The 17347-nt window shown below is 33.1% G+C and overlaps 1 protein-coding gene across 1 annotated transcript in view; it reads right to left on the bottom strand.

Moving 5' to 3' along the window:
• The window catches only part of Rims2 (regulating synaptic membrane exocytosis 2), a 463872-nt gene that overhangs the window by 196817 nt on the left and 249708 nt on the right, over window positions 1-17347 (bottom strand). The window contains exons 11-13 of the mRNA XM_028767117.1: window positions 16048-16094; window positions 12880-12992; window positions 3589-3719 (exon numbers count right to left, since the gene is read on the bottom strand). Coding sequence (XP_028622950.1) covers window positions 3589-3719; window positions 12880-12992; window positions 16048-16094 — 291 coding nt within the window. The remainder of the gene's footprint in view (window positions 1-3588; window positions 3720-12879; window positions 12993-16047; window positions 16095-17347) is intronic.

Below are 17347 nucleotides of genomic sequence, written 5' to 3'. Positions count from 1 at the left end.
GAAAGAAAGAAAGAAAGAAAGAAAGAAAGAAAGAAAGAAAGAAAGAAAGGAAGGAAGGAAGGAAGGAAGGAAGGAAGGAAGGAAGGAAAGGGAAAACTCTAAACCCTGTTTTTAAAGACACAGAATACTGCTTCTTTGTAAGGTAGCCAAAATAATGTTTGATGGAAACAGAGGGTAATTATGTTGACAGACAGGACTTATAGCTAGGAGGCTTTCATACTTACTTTGATGGACTATCTTTAGTTCGGAAATATTTTTAACTGAATACATATCATTTATATGTACATCATATTTATAAATTACATACATGCCTTATTATGTCATTAGATATGTTAAAATATATTTTAACATATAGTTCAACGTTAATAAACATTTTAAAATAGAAGATTTAAGATGAGAAGTGAAGAACTGACTCTAATGAGAACTGAAATCTGAAGGACGCGGGAAGATAAGTCATTAGCTGGACTGGAGACTTGGGAGGCAAAGCTCTCCTGTTAGGAAGGCATCCCTAGAGTGAGCAGAGGCATGACTGCTTTCTGAAAGAAGTCCTTCACAAACACAAGTTCTTTGAAAGTGCCACCACCATCTCCCCAGAACAAAATCTTATTGTCAACAAGTAAAAAGAAATGAATTTTTCTTTTCTTAAAAAATGTAACTGAAACCATCAAATTGCAATCACTGTATTTACTAATTGTATTTAAAATCAAGTACTAATTTATGCAGGTATATTCTAAATAGGTTGCTAAGACTAAAATAAATCCTTAGTCTCTGCAGGCAACACAGTAAACATTTGTTCAATGAAATCTATACGAGCTTAATTTTCACTTTAGCACTTTGGGTTTCTGTTTAACTTAAAACAACAAGCAAAAAACTTCAGTTTAAAAAGGAAAGAAATATACTTGTGGTCATAACCAACTTTACTTCAGAGTATTACCTTTACAGAACATGATACAGAAAATGTTTTTTGACTGCCATGATTGGAGCAGATCTAACTTCTATACCTCACTGAAGCTCCAAGAAGTCTTATTAATTAAATATCAACTGTGATTTCATCTATTCAATGATATCTTCCTTAAAAATTATCAGGAAAAAATAAATTAATAGTTAATGTTTATTATCTCATTTATGTATAAAAATTCAACTTTCTCAGTATTGTAGAAAAAAATTCCCTATTAAAGATTAAACTATAATATAGCTCAGTCAACAATGTAAGCTTGAAAAGTATTTAACTGTTCTTAAACTTGGCATCTGACAAGTACCTCAGCTGAGAAATGACCTGAGTAAAAGGCTCTAATATCTCTCACATTCTTTGAGCTTAAAAATAAAGTTCAACATTATACTTGGAATATAGAGAACAAGGTATGAAAGGATGCTTTTAATTTAACCCATTATTTTGTTCAAAAAGAAGAAAAATTAGGCAAAGTAATATATAATTAAATAAAAAAACTTAATGAAGAAAAAAATTGGTAAACTTTCAGCCTCTTAAAAATAAAATGTGGGATGGTGTCATGGCTTTGTGGGTTATGGCGCATGCTCCTCCCCAAGCCAGACAACCAAAATCAATGCCCAGACCTATAGAGGAGGCAGAGAACTGACTCTCACAAATTGTTTTGACTTTCATGTGAGTGCCATGTTAAGGACACAAACCACACACACACATACACAATCATTTACACACATACCACATGAAGAAATAGTATAATTTAAAAATATAATATTTTTTTTAAAGTATCAATTGGTGTTACCAAATAGCTTGAGAAAAAAGGCTCAGTAAAAAGGCAAAATTTGGTATGGTTTATGTCAGTTCACCCTCAGGGTTTGTATAGCAATAAGCCTCTCTGTACTAAGGACTCAAATAATGTAACTGCCAGGGTACTATGATAATTTGGTTTGTAATATCTATCATTCAGCCAAAATTTAGGTTCTATCTGGCCACTTCAATTACGCATACATTTTTTCTTTCTTGTATTTCAAAATGTACCTCTCAACAAACCTCTACAGTCTACATTGTCAGAGGTTTTTCAAATTAACTTCATAACATAAAATTATATAGCAAGAAACTTCTGATAACTCTAAGTATTGTGAAATCCTAACATATTCTGGAGCACTTGCTTTATACTTACAGTTTAAAATGTATCAAGTAAAATGCAATTGCTTCCTTTGTCTCTTTGCTAGATTGCTCAGATGATGCTCAAACATAAATCTTGACTTTAGGTCAGGGAACACAACCTTGTAAAACTGTTATGTAAATGTTCTAACCCCTATACTAACTAAACTCTTTGTTCACTCACAGGTCCAGCTTAATTCTGGGAATTCATGGCCTGGAGCAATGATTCTTCCCCCCCCCCACCCCACCCGAGACAGGGTTTCTCTGTGTAGCCCTGGCTGTCCTGGAACTCTCTCTGTAGACCAGGCTGGCCTCGAACTCAGAAGTCTGCCTGCCTCTGCCCCCCAAGCGCTGGGATTAAAGGCGTGCGCCACCACCGCCTGGCCTGGAGCAATGATTCTTTTCTGTTTGGAGCAATGGTCTCCTTTCCAGCTCCTTTTCCCATGAGCCAGTTTATTTCCGATTAGTCAATGAAATAAGACAGTGAGATTCCCACCCAGTCAATGGGGAAAGACATAGTCACTACAAGAATTAGACTAAAACACAAGTTTACTTCCTGTCTTGGTATGTCCCCTCTTCAGAGCTCTTTTGATCAAGAGTTAAATCTGCCTTTCCAAAACACAAAAATTGGAGTAGTGCTCTCTTTTTTGTGACCATGAACTTCTTTCTAACAAGTATATAACTCAACTGTGAGGAACTTTCTGCTTAAAATAATTATGGACCAAAGGTGTGTAAACAAACTGAAGATGTGTGCAGAGCCACTTCCAACCCTAAAAATGACTAAGGTGAGAGAAACAAATCCCTGGAAAGGAGAGACAGAAGAATGGGAAATACCGCCCCTCCTTCATTTTCACCATGCTTGCTGAAGTCCCTTTATTCTGATGAGCCTAAAATTAAGAGTGATTAGATTACTTTTGTTGAAGTATTTCTCCAGTCCTAAATGCCTTTAAAATCTGTGTAGAACAAAATAATTCATGACAAAAATCAAAATACGGTCCTTGAAGGCAGTGATTTTAGGCCCAGTGGTAGCTGGACAATATAGGTGATGAAAACCTACCTGTTAATGTTACGTAATGTAGTTATCACAAAAACAAACAAACAAAAATCAATATGGTTAAGAGGTAGAAAGTGAAGAAGAATATGAAAACAATTTAGGTTCTGTTCCAGATTAAACAATCTATATTAAAACTTTTATTTAAAAAATAAATTTTAATAATTTTGGCATATAAAATATATTACTTAAGAAATATAATATGCAGGTGTTTAAACCAAATAGCTAAATAAAATCATATATAGTAAATGCAAAGTTTTAAAATAATCTCAAATACTTACTGTCATTTTTGATACATCAGAATGATTATATTTATAAATTTCACAAGTATATTATTGTTGACACAAAACAGTGAATGATACAGATCAAAACAGTCTTTGCTTTCCCACTTATTTTTAAGAGCATGTATGTTTTAGTTTAAAATCCCTACCTTCTGTCTGGAAGGAAGTAAATTTTAACATAAGGATTCCTTGGCCTCCCATCTTCCCTGGAAGGGAGATCCTTTGCTCCCAAAATTGTAACTATCAACTGGTGACCAACCTTGTCAAACCATAGTTTTATCTGAAAAGCAAAAACATTAATTTATCAGTTCAAAATTTACTATCAACATATGTTTGCATTTCGAATCTTTATACCGTCCTCTAATACTAATATTATGAGAGATAACATTTTCGCCATTAAACTGGGATTTGTTAAAATAGAAGGATATACTATAATAACTTCAATGAATGAATTGATTCTGATGTCTCAGTTTCATTGATAAATCACTTTGTTTTTATTATCCTGATGTGATGAGTTATTAATGAACATTTAATAATTTCACTATTGTATTACGTAATTTGTACATAATGATTTCTCTACATCTATTTTCATTTAGGAATCCCTACAGTTCTTTTTGTTTACCTTTGCCTTGGAAATACATGTTCTAAATGCAGTATGTTGAAAGTAACGAGTAAACGGTATTCAGAGGGGATTTTCAAGCAAATGTTTGTGTCTCCATAGCAAGACAGATTTCAGAAGATGTAAGAAGGCTTACTAGTAGCTTTAATAGATTCCCTTATTTTGTATTTAAAACTATAATAAATTCACCTTTAAAAATTTTTAGAGGCATAGTTCCTTCTTCAGTGAAAAAACACATGACATCTTAAAATAATAAAATTGTATTTTGTAATTTTAAATAAGAAAATGTGTATAATGTTGCAATATCATAATTAGGGGTTAGCACTTTGTCATCCTGTTCCTAAAGTCTTTTAACAGTTATCATCTCCCGCGACTTCAAACCTTCACCCCTAGCTCAACGAGTATCCTCTCAATCAGGATCTGTAAAAGATCCATGCATTACCTAAGATTTAGGAACATTACAACCAGCTAAGAACTGAAGTGGAACCAAAAATTTGTAGCTTCAGGTTCACAAATTTATTTATACATGAAGTATGGCAGTTCAGTCCCAATTCCGCAATGGCTTTGCTGGGTTCCTCTGTATATATTCCAGAACATCAGAGGCTAACTAACTCAAGAGGTCAGAAGAGGTAGACCAACAGATTAAAAGGGTATATGCAATTATTTCTGTTCTTGCCTTGTTGGGGCTAAAAGAGATGAGGCCTCTTACAGAAATAAGAATAAGAGATATCCAAACTATAAGACTTATTATTACTAGTTTTCATGTTTCATTGGTTCAATTTTTAAAGTGGTTTTATCCACTTTTATGTATAACTAGAATTTTCTACTAGCTAAGAAGTTCAAAAACAGACCTCAACAAGATTTTCTAAAGCCATATTTAATAAATATCTGACAGTCTGCTATTATCTGGCTCATAAATTTATAAAGTTATAAATTTCTAGGCTAGCTTTTTACCTATGAATTAAACTTAGATTTTAGAAGTTTAAGAATCAGAGCTCTAATACAAAGGATCAATAGCCACCACCCCATCCCACAGAAAAAGAGGTCTCATGGTTAAACACAGTGATTCGTACTTGAAACACCAGCACTGGGAAGACCAATGGAAGAGAAATGTGACCAACCTACAGACCTAGGCTAATCTGGGTTATATAATGAGTTTGAAGCTATGTGGGCCACAGAGCAAAACCCTGCCTCTAGGAAGACATCAAATGACCAGAAACTGATTAGGGCCTGGGGACTAACTCAAACCAAGAAAGGAAAAAATTTAAATTTGCTTCCTTAGCAATATTAGACTACAGGTATAGATAAGGATTAGAAAACATAGAGAATAAACTATTCTTTTGACAAAAGCTAAGAGAGAAAAATAAGGAAATTCAAATGTTTGTTTATGGGATGAAGGAACTGTAGACAAGTGTCATAGCTTCTAAAACCTGTGATCAAACCCAGATTAATTTAGGTATTCTTCACATCAATAATGGCAACAGGCTTAATGTTTTTATCAAAAAGTTTATTCTTCAGATTTCCCTGTAAAGCCAAGTGCTATGATGTAACATTATCTCTGATGTAGACAGACATTAGCATCATTGCTTTCATACTGCTGCATCAGTATGTTATTACCTAAATTAACTGTCCAAATATATTAGTATTAATACTATTAAATAGGAACCGATCTCATTACATCTGATCAAAATTAGAATTTTTCAGAAGTTGTCTTGAAATTAGCATCTAATAACAGACATAATTTTGAATTTTATTAAGGAGTACATTGAAGTTTTTAATAGATATCCAGCCCAAAGAATATTTTATGATCTATGTCATTAATAATATTCTTAAACCTGTGTTTTAAAAATAAATATTTAAAGTATAACTATTTATTCCCCAAAATATAACAAATATAACTCACAATTCTATCAATGACAAGCCTTAATTAATTAAGTTCAATTAATTTAATAAAAACATTTGTATCATTTTAATTGTTTAATATGACTATCCTTTCTTTGCATCCTTACTCTGTATCCCGTTTAAATTGTTCACAACAAAACTTTAGCATCAAACATCAATATTTTATATTATATAATATTAAGTAGAATTGCTATTTTAGTTATTTAAAAGTGTTATTCAAAGCGAACAACTTATTTAAAAACATGCACCAAAGCAGGGAAGGCATATTACTACTTTTAGGATAACTATATTAGCGTACTGGACCATATAAACAAAGTCCTAATGAAAAGAGGCAAACAACTTGTACCCAAGTAGTATGTAAAAAAAAGCAAAAGCAATAATAGAATACAAACAAAATAATATATATATTATTTAGATAACGATTTTTGTTCTCTCAAACTCCAAATGTGGGATTCTAATATAATAAATGCAAAAAAATTGTATTTTAAATAAGGTACAAATATATTTGCCAATCTCAAGGAGTTATCACTTGGAAAATGCAAGAGACTGTGGATGTGATGTGGTATAATGAATGATTTAAAGAGACAGCAACACTTGTGTAATAAAACAAAATATCTAGAGTTTAAAATTAGCTACTTCAGTAAATGTTACAGAGTTAAGCAAAAATCTACATGAAAGCTAAATTGGAATGCCACTTTGAAGCCTATACATTTGAGTACTTAATTAACTTACAAAATAACTAACAGGAATTGTCTCTTTAAATTCGTATTCAATATTCTAATCTCCATGCAGAATTTTACAAGCTGCCTTATAAAATGATTTGGAAGTCAATAGTATGGAGCAACATACCAAAAAAAGTGTTCCTACTACGCATTTTCCAAAACATACAAATAAGGGATAAAACACAACTTTAGTCTCTATCAGGCAGACAAAGCCTTTACCTGAACCCTAGGAACAAAAGGCGTTGTTCTTCTACTAAGGCTTTGGCTCTGGTAAGCAAAATTAAAGAAAAAAGCAATAAAACAAAACCAAAGAGGACAATATGCTGGAACTAAAAGACCAAAAGTAAAAATAAACACATAAAACTATCCCTTAAATATGTTCTCATGACAATATGTTTAAATTAATTTGTTATAAAAATAAATATTTCTATGTGTTAATATAAATGAAAACTATTTAAAACATTCTAAAATGTTTACAATTTATTTAATCATATTCTTAAAACATAGTTAATATAATAGGAATTAAGACTGAATGTACAAGATCATTGGATTATATAATTTTTAAAAGTGACTAAAGGATAACCACCAAAACAAGAAATTTACAATTTTACCCTTCCACACACTACAGCACATGATATCCATGGGTGCGTGGTCCCAGCATATCCACAAACACCAACCCATCAATTTTCAAATCCTTTATGTAAAATGGCATAAATACGAACAAAACATACAGGGTCTCAAAAGCTGTCAACCATCTCTAGATTAGTTACAATATGAAATATAATGTAAATGCTACAAGTTGTTGATGTATTGCTATTTAAGAAATAATTATAATATAAAAGTCTATAGCTGTTCAATAGATTTATTAAAAAATTGATCCAGAATTATATAAGTGTATGCATATGAAACCTACTGAAACAGAAGCCTAACTGTCCATAGATTAAGATCAGTTAAGCAAGATGGAGGGAAGGCTCTGGACCCAACGCAGGATGCTTTGCTTGAGATGTTGTTAACTCCCAATCATGTCTCAGTACCGTCTCAACACTGTCTCAGTCATTGCTTTTTACTTCGAGTTCTTTATTTTTCCTAAACATTTATTGCATGATCTTTAATACACGATATTCCCAACAACTGTGAGAAGTCACTGCTCTAATCCCCAACACGCAAGTGAAGAAAATACACAGGAAAGGTCTAGGTGAACGTCTAAATGCTCAAAGACTGGTATAGTATACACAGGAAGTAAAACATAATTCTCAGAAAGAACATCACATTTCTCTTATGAACTTTTTAAGCTTTTATCTTAAAACCATTTCTGAGAATTAAAAACTCATAATAACCTAACTCATAGGTCATAGATGTCAATGATAGGTCAAGAATAAGCCTGGCGCACAGGGAGTCTGAGAATGTATGAAGACCATTTCATCCTGCTCCCCAACAACCGATTCCATAGCATCTTCACTTTTGTCACAGACCGTGAAGGGTTTTCCTTCTGTCTTTCCCACTGTCACTGAAACTGGTAATGTGTACTGGGCAAGATTATGCCAGGCTCAGGATCACTACACAGGCATGATAAGAAACAAATCTAAAATCCAAAACAACCTTCACAGCAGACTGTTGGTCACCAGGAGTTGCCTTTCTCTCTCCAAAAATGAAGTAAGTACCAAATCTGCGTTTACTTCCTTTTCAAAAGAAGTTATGCCTCAAAGAGGAAGTGTTCAGATATGGAACATGATACAAAAAAAACGTCTGTCTGCATAAATCTGCATGGGAGAAAGCGTTAGCGAGTCAGGGGGTGTGAAGCTTCACACATGAACTTCAAGTGCTGAGGGCGAGGAGCTTTAGAGATTTCATTTTCCCTGCTCACAGCTCTACAGTGTGTGAAATAAAATATGCCAAGAAAAGAGATCTTTGAAAAGATATTTTACCTCATAAAATGAAGGCTGTACTTTAAAAAGAATATTTTCAAAATAATTAATTCTTTATAGTAAACAGTTTTCCATTATCTAAAACAACCTGAAATAAGCATCTATCAGATTTCTAAAAACATTTTAACCCTTATGTTTACCCATGAGTTTATACATTAAAAATAACTATATGTCTGTACATAGATGACATTTTTAATGATATAAAATATACAAAATATACAATGAACCATTTAAAGCCTTCAAGTTCAGGTGCAATCACTGCCCTGGAAAGCTGTGAAAGTCTCCATTTCCAGCTTCAGCCTCAGCCATTACCCAAGGGAAACACCCACCCCTTCACTGCTGTGGCTGTCCATTCCCCAGGGAACACCCACTCCTTCACCGCTGTGGCTGTCCATTTCCCCAAGAAACACTCATTCCTTTACTGCTCTGGCTGTCTAGTCTACAGACGTAAGGAGTCTGAGTGGCATGGGGATGGCCTGTGTGCCACATCTGTAACAGCTAAGGCTTCATACAGATGAGCACTCGAAAACTGCACCCCAACCTGTGAATGTCTAATGTCACTTTTCACTACTTCTTGTACTGTGATCTTTAGGACATGCTTTTCAAGCAATGCATGGAGAACATAAATGTTATAATTAAGTATTAAAACATTAATAAAAGTATTAAAACAATAAAAATTGAAAGAAATATATGGCATGCCTTTAATTCCAGAACACAATGGAGAAGCAGAAGTGTCTGTTAGTTGTAGTCTAGTCTGGAAAAATAGCATTTTCAGACCAGTAAAAGCTACATAGTGATATATTGTCTTAAATTAAAAAGGGAAGGAGGGAGGGAGGGAGGGAGGGAGGGAGGGAGGGAGGGAGGGAGGGAGGGAGGGAAGAAGAAGGGGCAATGATAGAGTGAAGGAAGGGGAGAGAAGGGCAAGGAAGAACTAAAAGAAACTGACAACTTCATACATGAAATATGTTTAAATGTTCTCATGTTTCATAAAGGAAGAGATGAAATACTATTATTCTAAAATTCTTCAATTCTTAAGTGGGTAAGTAAAATTGACATTTGTAATATTTGGCAAAAGTGAAATGTAAAAAAAATATTAAGATAAAGTAATTTTTGCAACAATAAATAAATCACAGACACTATAATTAAAAAACCAAAAAGTTATCAGTAAAATCAATAAGGAGTTTCTATAGGAAAAAAAAAAAGAATTCTAAGACTTTCTCACCTAGAGAAAAAGAATGAGAAGTATTTAGCCTAACAGCCTATCAAACTACTATCGAAATATGGTAAGCATATTTAAAACTATTCAGAATCAAAAAAGTTCTCTTGCGAATGAAGAAACTGTGAACTTGAAGAATCATGATAAGGAAATGCTGCCAATAGACTAACAGGATTCAGGAAGAATAAGCTTGATTGGGTTCATTTTGATTTTCTCATCAAATACAATAATGGTTCTTTTGTGGGTAAGTCCTAGAATAATAAGTAGTCACAGGATTCAGCATGGGGAGAAAATTAATTATACACACCTTTAAAAAATTAATCAACTGATTTGAGTACAAGCATGCAAACAAGAGCTATCAATCATGTGTTTTCTATTTGAAAAGATATCAGCAAATGAACTAATATAGTAGGAAAATAACCTCAAAAACAATGCTCTGTGTTCTGAGGCATCGGCAATGTTGTGATTTAATGAAGAATGAACACAAGTAGAACTTTTGAAAAGCAAATATGTCCAAAGGTGGCAGAAAATGGGGGTCCAATTGTGATGGTTAAAGAAAAATATCAACTTGAATGAATCAGGTATCACCTGAGAAATGATTTTGTAGGCATGCCTGTCAGGACGATCTTGATATCTAACACTGGCTGAGGAGGGAAAACACATCTTAAGGATGAGTGAGCCATTCTCTGGGTGAGGCCCTGAGAAAGGGAGCAAAGTACTAACACATATCCACATCCCCTCTGCTTTCTGGTAAATGTAAGATGACGAGCAATTAAAGTTCCTGATACAGAAATAAACTCTTTCTACTTATGTTGCTCTTACCATATTTAATTACAGCTGCAGGAGAAAGACTAAGGGAGAAAGTTCTACTAACACTGCCTAAGAGTGTTCTAAAGAACTGACATTTGTAGGCAAGCTGCAAACTCCTACAATATTGCACTAAACCAGAATTTCCTATACGCTGATACAAACTTGTAACTAACTCAGGAGAGCATTTTGTTTATGCTGACCTAACACAAAGAACATGAATGAAATTAAAAACTATATAGTAATAAAAGGCATTCCATTTTGTTCATTTATATACCTGGTGACTAGAACCAGTATTTCTGTTAGAAATTTAACTTATATGTATATATACACTTATATGTATGTGTGTACATATAATATGTATATATAAAATAGGTGATTGACATATTAGCTGTGACTAGAATAGATTTTTTTTAATTTCAAGTTTATACTTTAGCATTTGTATTATAATTTTACTTCTAGAAAGTTTTTAACAAAGTAATTTACTATAAATATTAATATGTATCTAAGTATTTCAGTGACATGATTATTTGTATATTAAAAACTAGACATTAAGATAAATGTAGTCTTACAGATTGGAAAGTAAAGTTAAGAGGAATTTTCAAAGACACTACAAAGCCTATAAGTTAATATAGAAAAAAACAGAATTCAGGCCATACACTTATAATCCCAGAACTCTGAGGCAGAATCTGACAGGTCACCAGAACTTCAACCCAAGCCTGGTCTACATATGATGTTCAGTCTAGCTAGAACTATACAGTAAAATTCTAATTAAAAAAAAACAGAAGTAAGGAAAAAAAGAATGCAAAAGTATGTGAAATTTTATTTAAAATATATGTGCATGTACTTTAAAAAGTCACATGTAGTATTAAGTTTATTGGTGATTTTACTTTTTGTTTTCATACTGACTAGATTTCTGATAATAAATATGAACCATACTTATAATTCCTGACTTTTTGTATGGAATTTTATTGTGTATCTGTGTATAATTTCAAAATGTATGCAATTAACATTTTAACTAAATTCATAGAATATATTCCTTCAGAGGTATAAAAGTGAGAATATGCTTTTCATATTCAGCTGCAGTTACATGAACTTGGATTGCCCTCATAGCGTTAGCAATTTTGACCTACTTCCAGACTAATTTTGAATCAGGAGGAAATCAATTGAGTTTAAAATTTCTCCAAATCCCTTCCCTGTATTTCTAGCTTTCTCTTCTAGCACAATTTGTATATGATGTTGTAATTTTAAATGATAAAACAAAGTATAACTCTTAATGAGCATTAGTGCTCCCCAAAACCATTTCCCCTTAAAACTAAAAGGAAAAATCCCCAGCTGACTTAACAGGAAGATATGCCTAAGGAAGTTAAAATACAATTTCACAATAGTTTGGGTTTTAGCTGTCACAGTTTTAATCAATACCAATTTATGGTATTGATTTATGGGTTTGAGAACTTAAATAGTTCTTTTCTTTAGTACTCAGGAAATTCCAAATTAACAGTCACTAGTTTATTAATAATTACTAGGACAATAAAGCTGCATGTGTTCTAATATGGGGATGATAATGTAATGAAAGCACTTAACTTTGCAAACCACACATAATAAGGATACAATATAGAATTGGAATTAAACTCTTAACTTGAACTTGGAAATATACCAATCAATGCTCACAAAATGAAAAGTTACTCAGTACACATAGGAGTCTAATAAATATATCTCCCACATTGCATCATTTAGTCTTGACTGCTGTACAAAAATTATTTCTAGAAAGCTTATATGTGTGAACAATATTAAAAATAAACCCCAAAATTCCTTAAGACTGAAAAGCAAAGAAGATTACATAAATATTCACTTCCATCTTAATTCAATCTCTGTATGACATACCATTTTCCTCTCTCTTAAAAAAATAATAGCAATTACCAGTCACTTAAAAGCAAACAGTAAAAATCATCACCCCCAACTTCTGAAATATTGTGGTGGTTAAAAAAAAGGGATTACATATCTTCATGAAATTATTAAACTCTATAAACTTCACATTAAGAAAGCATTACAAGAAATAACCCAATTTTTTAAAAGTAACTAAAAATTATCAAAAAAAAAGCTAATGGTAAATGCACAATTATGTTCAAGGAAGAACTTGGCTTACAAACAAAACAAAAACAAAGAAAACAAACTAACAAAAACCCTTAGCATCATATTATAAAAGCCTCATTCAATCTTTGCAGAGAGATAAATTTGTGATTACATACTGAAAGCTGTCCAGATAAGAACTGAGGGACATCCCTCAGCATGCCAGGACTCATGGGCGAGGTAACAGAGATAGAAGGACGATCCATTTTTTGAGATTCAAATGAGCTAGAACCTGAAATGACAATTATACACAAAGAATAATGAAACGTCTCTTCCTACTTCAGAACACTAACATGCTTCTTTTCAAAGTCCTTTAAGTGTCATTTTATATAGACCACTTTATTTCAATAATTCTATACACTTAAGGAGTTTTTGGTGAGATTTTTGCTTTTGTTTCAGACAGTTGTTTTTGTTGTCTGATTTCTTTTGTCAAGGTGTGATTTAGAACCACAGTTATACCTGTGCTGTGCGACTTTGTAACAGCAGCAGGCTCTACTCCAAACTTACCTGTCAATTATCTGATCTATACTTACACTCTATATTGAGAAAATATTTAAAATGCAAAAGGAAGAAAAAACAAAACACGAAATAATAAACCTTTTTCATGACCTAAACCTAAAATTTAAATGCTAAGAACATAAGTACTAAAATGTCAAAAATTATTAAATGTTGTTGGCTAATTTTTAAGACATATCTATGTCTTGTATGATATAAAAATATTACTATGAGAGGTTATGAAAAAGATAGGCAATAGCAGAAGCAGCAATAACCAAATGTTGCATTGTGATTGTCGTTTTAAGCGGTTGACAGACCCAGTTGGAATGTGAACAGAAATAGATACTAAGATATTGGCAGACTGTATACACTAAGAAGAGGATTGTGGTTTCCACTGTGAAGGGAGCCAGCAGAAGGACTTCAGGTGATAGTAAAGTAAAGCAGACAATAGGACTGAGGGCGCGGCCCAGTGGAAAGCTGCCACGTGCCAGCCATGTATGACACTCTAGGTTCAATCTTCAACTATGTAGGAGGGGAAACAAAAGATGTGAGAAATGCAGGAGACTCTATTATCCAGAACAGAATGTATGTAACCTTTGTACCAGTTACAGTCTCTGAAAAAGTTGTTGCATTGATGTTCACCGGAATCTAGAAAACTGTGCAAATGGTTACAGGTGACGAGAGATGGGGCAGTAGAACTTCATTTGGAACCACATTTACATCTTTGAGTATCCAAAAACAATGTAAACCCATAACATATAAATAGGACTAAACATCAGAGTCAAGACTAGAATTTGAAGTCAGTCTGTTGAACCATATGCCTAGTTAGAAATGCACATGCGTAAAACTCACTTCTAGAATGTGTAGCACATAAAGTTTTGAGGAAAAAGTGCAAATTTAGGCTTGGTGCTTTGCATTACTTGCAAAAAGTAATGGCTATGCCTTTTGACAATATTTAGAAGTAAATTAATGGTGACTTTGTAGAGATAATTTGTTATCTCACAAGGCTTACAAAGCATCGGATAACAGGGAAATTAGTAGAATATATTCTTTAAGCACACAGGAATGAAGAGATAATGATAGCATCTTTTAATAATGTAACCTTGGCAGTCACTTGGCCAGCAGTTAAAACTGTATAGAGCAAATAATCTACAGCTTTTAATAATGTAACTTTGGCAGTCACTTGGCCAGCAGTTAAAACCGTATAGAGCAAATAATCTACAGATGTATCCAGAAGAGCAACTTTAGGAGTGGTCTGTGGGCAGGCAGATAGTCTACGGTTTAAAGAATAAAAGTTTGAAACCACATTGAACTAACATTCTTGTCTCTCCAGGGACAAGTTTACCAGCATAGTCTGAGGCTTTTTTAGATAGTCATAATAAAAAAAAGAGTTTCCTATTGCCTTCATGGTATCTTACTAATATAAGGAGAAAAACTTGTCCTTCGTCATAGTTTTAAAAAGAATCATGATGATGATATAGCTGCAACACCAAGTTGCAAGTATTAAATAAAATAAAACCAATGACAGTAGCACTATATAATTCTAATGCGTCTTTATTACAGTGTAGTTTCTCTGACCAGGCCCGTCACTGTCTTGCCACTGCCATTACAACTGTGACATTTCTAAGCTTCAGTTTGCTTAGACCTGGCTTCATCCAATTGCTTTAATGAGAGAATCAAGTGTTAAATATAAATAGCTCTTCGAAAGCATTTCCCAGAGCACCTGAATCCTCCCAGGGCAAGTGGACATCCTTCTAGAGGCTTTAAAACCTGTTCAAGGTGGCTGCTGCTGCTGCTCCTGAATCATTCTAATTTCCCCTGGCAAACTTCATTCAGCTCTGCTGTCCCCCATGTTAGCTGTGTATCAGTGGCCCCTGCCTAACACCACTGCACTACCAGGTATCTGTACCTATGTGCCTGCAAATCTTTTCGCCACCACAGCCACTCTTTGAAGTTTTTTCCAAACGACTTTGCTTTTTGTCTATCTTATTTACATTGTTTTTAAACTGCAACACTCATCTTCTCTCCTCACATCCCTCACATGCTGCACTTAGTCCATACAGTTCATCAGAAAAGAGCTCATCTAAGATAGGAAATTGTCCCTCACATGCTGCACTTAGTCCATACAGTTCATCAGAAAAGAGCTCATCTAAGATAGGAAATTGTCCCTCATATGCTGCACTTAGTCCATACAGTTCATCAGAAAAGAGCTCATCTAAGATAGGAAATTGTAGTTGAAAACAAAACAAAGGTGAACTTATATGTTGGTTGTTTCATTACTGCTGTGATATAAAATTAGATCTACTATCTTAATCTGGAAAAATAAAAATTATAACAAATAAAACTATTCACTAGATGTTTCCAAGCATACCCTTCTACAAAACAGCAGAGTTACACAGTTACAAACTTTACATTTTGTGGGAATCAATGGGAGTAGGTAGATTTTGTAAGTGGTAAAAACTGTCATGACTTTTCTTAGGGAGACGGGTACATAGGCAGCCAAAACTTGCCTAACTGTATAGTTGATGTGCGGTTTATTAGAACACGCCTTAGTAAAGATCCTTAAAAACGACAGTAATCATAGCAGGGTAAAATAAAATACTGAAATGGTTACAGAGCTTGAACATTTTTCAACAGAGACATGAAATACTATGAAATTTTCCATCTTATATAATTTAATATTTAAGACTATAAATTTACTTATCTTATTCCATATTACTATATAAACTTATTTACCAGATCTTTAATGAATAACATGCTTAACGACATATCCTAGAATAAATTAAACTTACTGGACTCCAGTTGTGCATGCGTGCTATCAGGTATTCTAGGAATATCTCTGGAATGATAAAAAATGATAAAAAAAATAAACTTTATCAATTGAAGCATCTTGTCTTTCAACCAAAATTAGGAATAAAAAGTGAAAACTGGGAAATGAGTATATAAAAACTTTTATGAAAATGAAAAAAGACCAACCACAATTTTTTGTTCTGTTTAGGACAAGCTGACCTAGATCTATATAGGGGAAGCCAGCCTTGAATTTACCACACAGTTCTATCTTTTCCTCCCAAGTCTGAAAGCACATTTTTATAGCTTGCTCTGACACAAATTTAAGCCTATGTGCATTTTAGCACATTTACAAAAATTTATACTTTATTTCCTATTTGCCTTACAGTATAACCTAAGAGTATAATCTACTCTAAAAGACTGTTTGTATTCAACAAGCTTAGTTTTATAAACATATATTAATTCTTTATTTTTGCCTTCTCTTCTAAATAAATTACACTGGGACTCAAATCAAATATCACTGAAACATTGCAATTGTAACTAAAATTTTTAAATGTTACATTGATAACAGGCAATCATAGTTCATACCAGGAACTCCAAAGTTACCTTGTAACTATATTTATATCAAAACCACCTATATTTATTTGATACACAAGTAGACACTAATAACTAGGTTCATTCATAAAATATGACTATAAATTATTTAAAATATCAAATAAATAATTTGATATATTGTAATATTAAAATAGACACACTATGGTTTTACCATATTTCCAAACTTTAAAGAGGCAAAAGGCTAAAATCCATTATTCCCTAAGTGAATGAAAACAGTGCATGATTTAAAGAAGGAATTTCTGAAGCCTCCATTCATAGATGCTTGCCTCCCATTTAATTATTTAATAATTAATTCAATAGGTCACTGTCAAGTTACACATTTTTTCTTTTTTGTTTATAAAATATTCATAAGATTTGAGATATAGATTATATGTCCAGTTCAATCTGAATTTCATATATAAAGTATTTTTAATGTGATATACTTAATTTTTTAAATTTCTAAAAAAATTTTATGGGATATTTTATTTATTTACATTTCAAATGTTATCCCCTTTCCAGGTTCTCCCCCAAGACCCCTAAACCATGCCCCCTTCCCCTGCATCTATGAGGGTCTTCCGACGCAAACCCACCCACTCCTGCCTTCCTGACCATTCCCCTACATTGGGGCATTCAGCCTTCACAGGATAAAGTGTCTCTTCTGCCAGACTGATTTTCAAAGTGGTTGCACCATCTTGGAATCCCACTAACAAT

This window comes from Grammomys surdaster, unplaced genomic scaffold (assembly GCF_004785775.1).
Source record: "Grammomys surdaster isolate TR1022 unplaced genomic scaffold, NIH_TR_1.0 63, whole genome shotgun sequence".
NCBI lineage: Eukaryota > Metazoa > Chordata > Mammalia > Rodentia > Muridae > Grammomys > Grammomys surdaster.
This window is presented reverse-complemented; position numbering and strand designations above follow the sequence as displayed.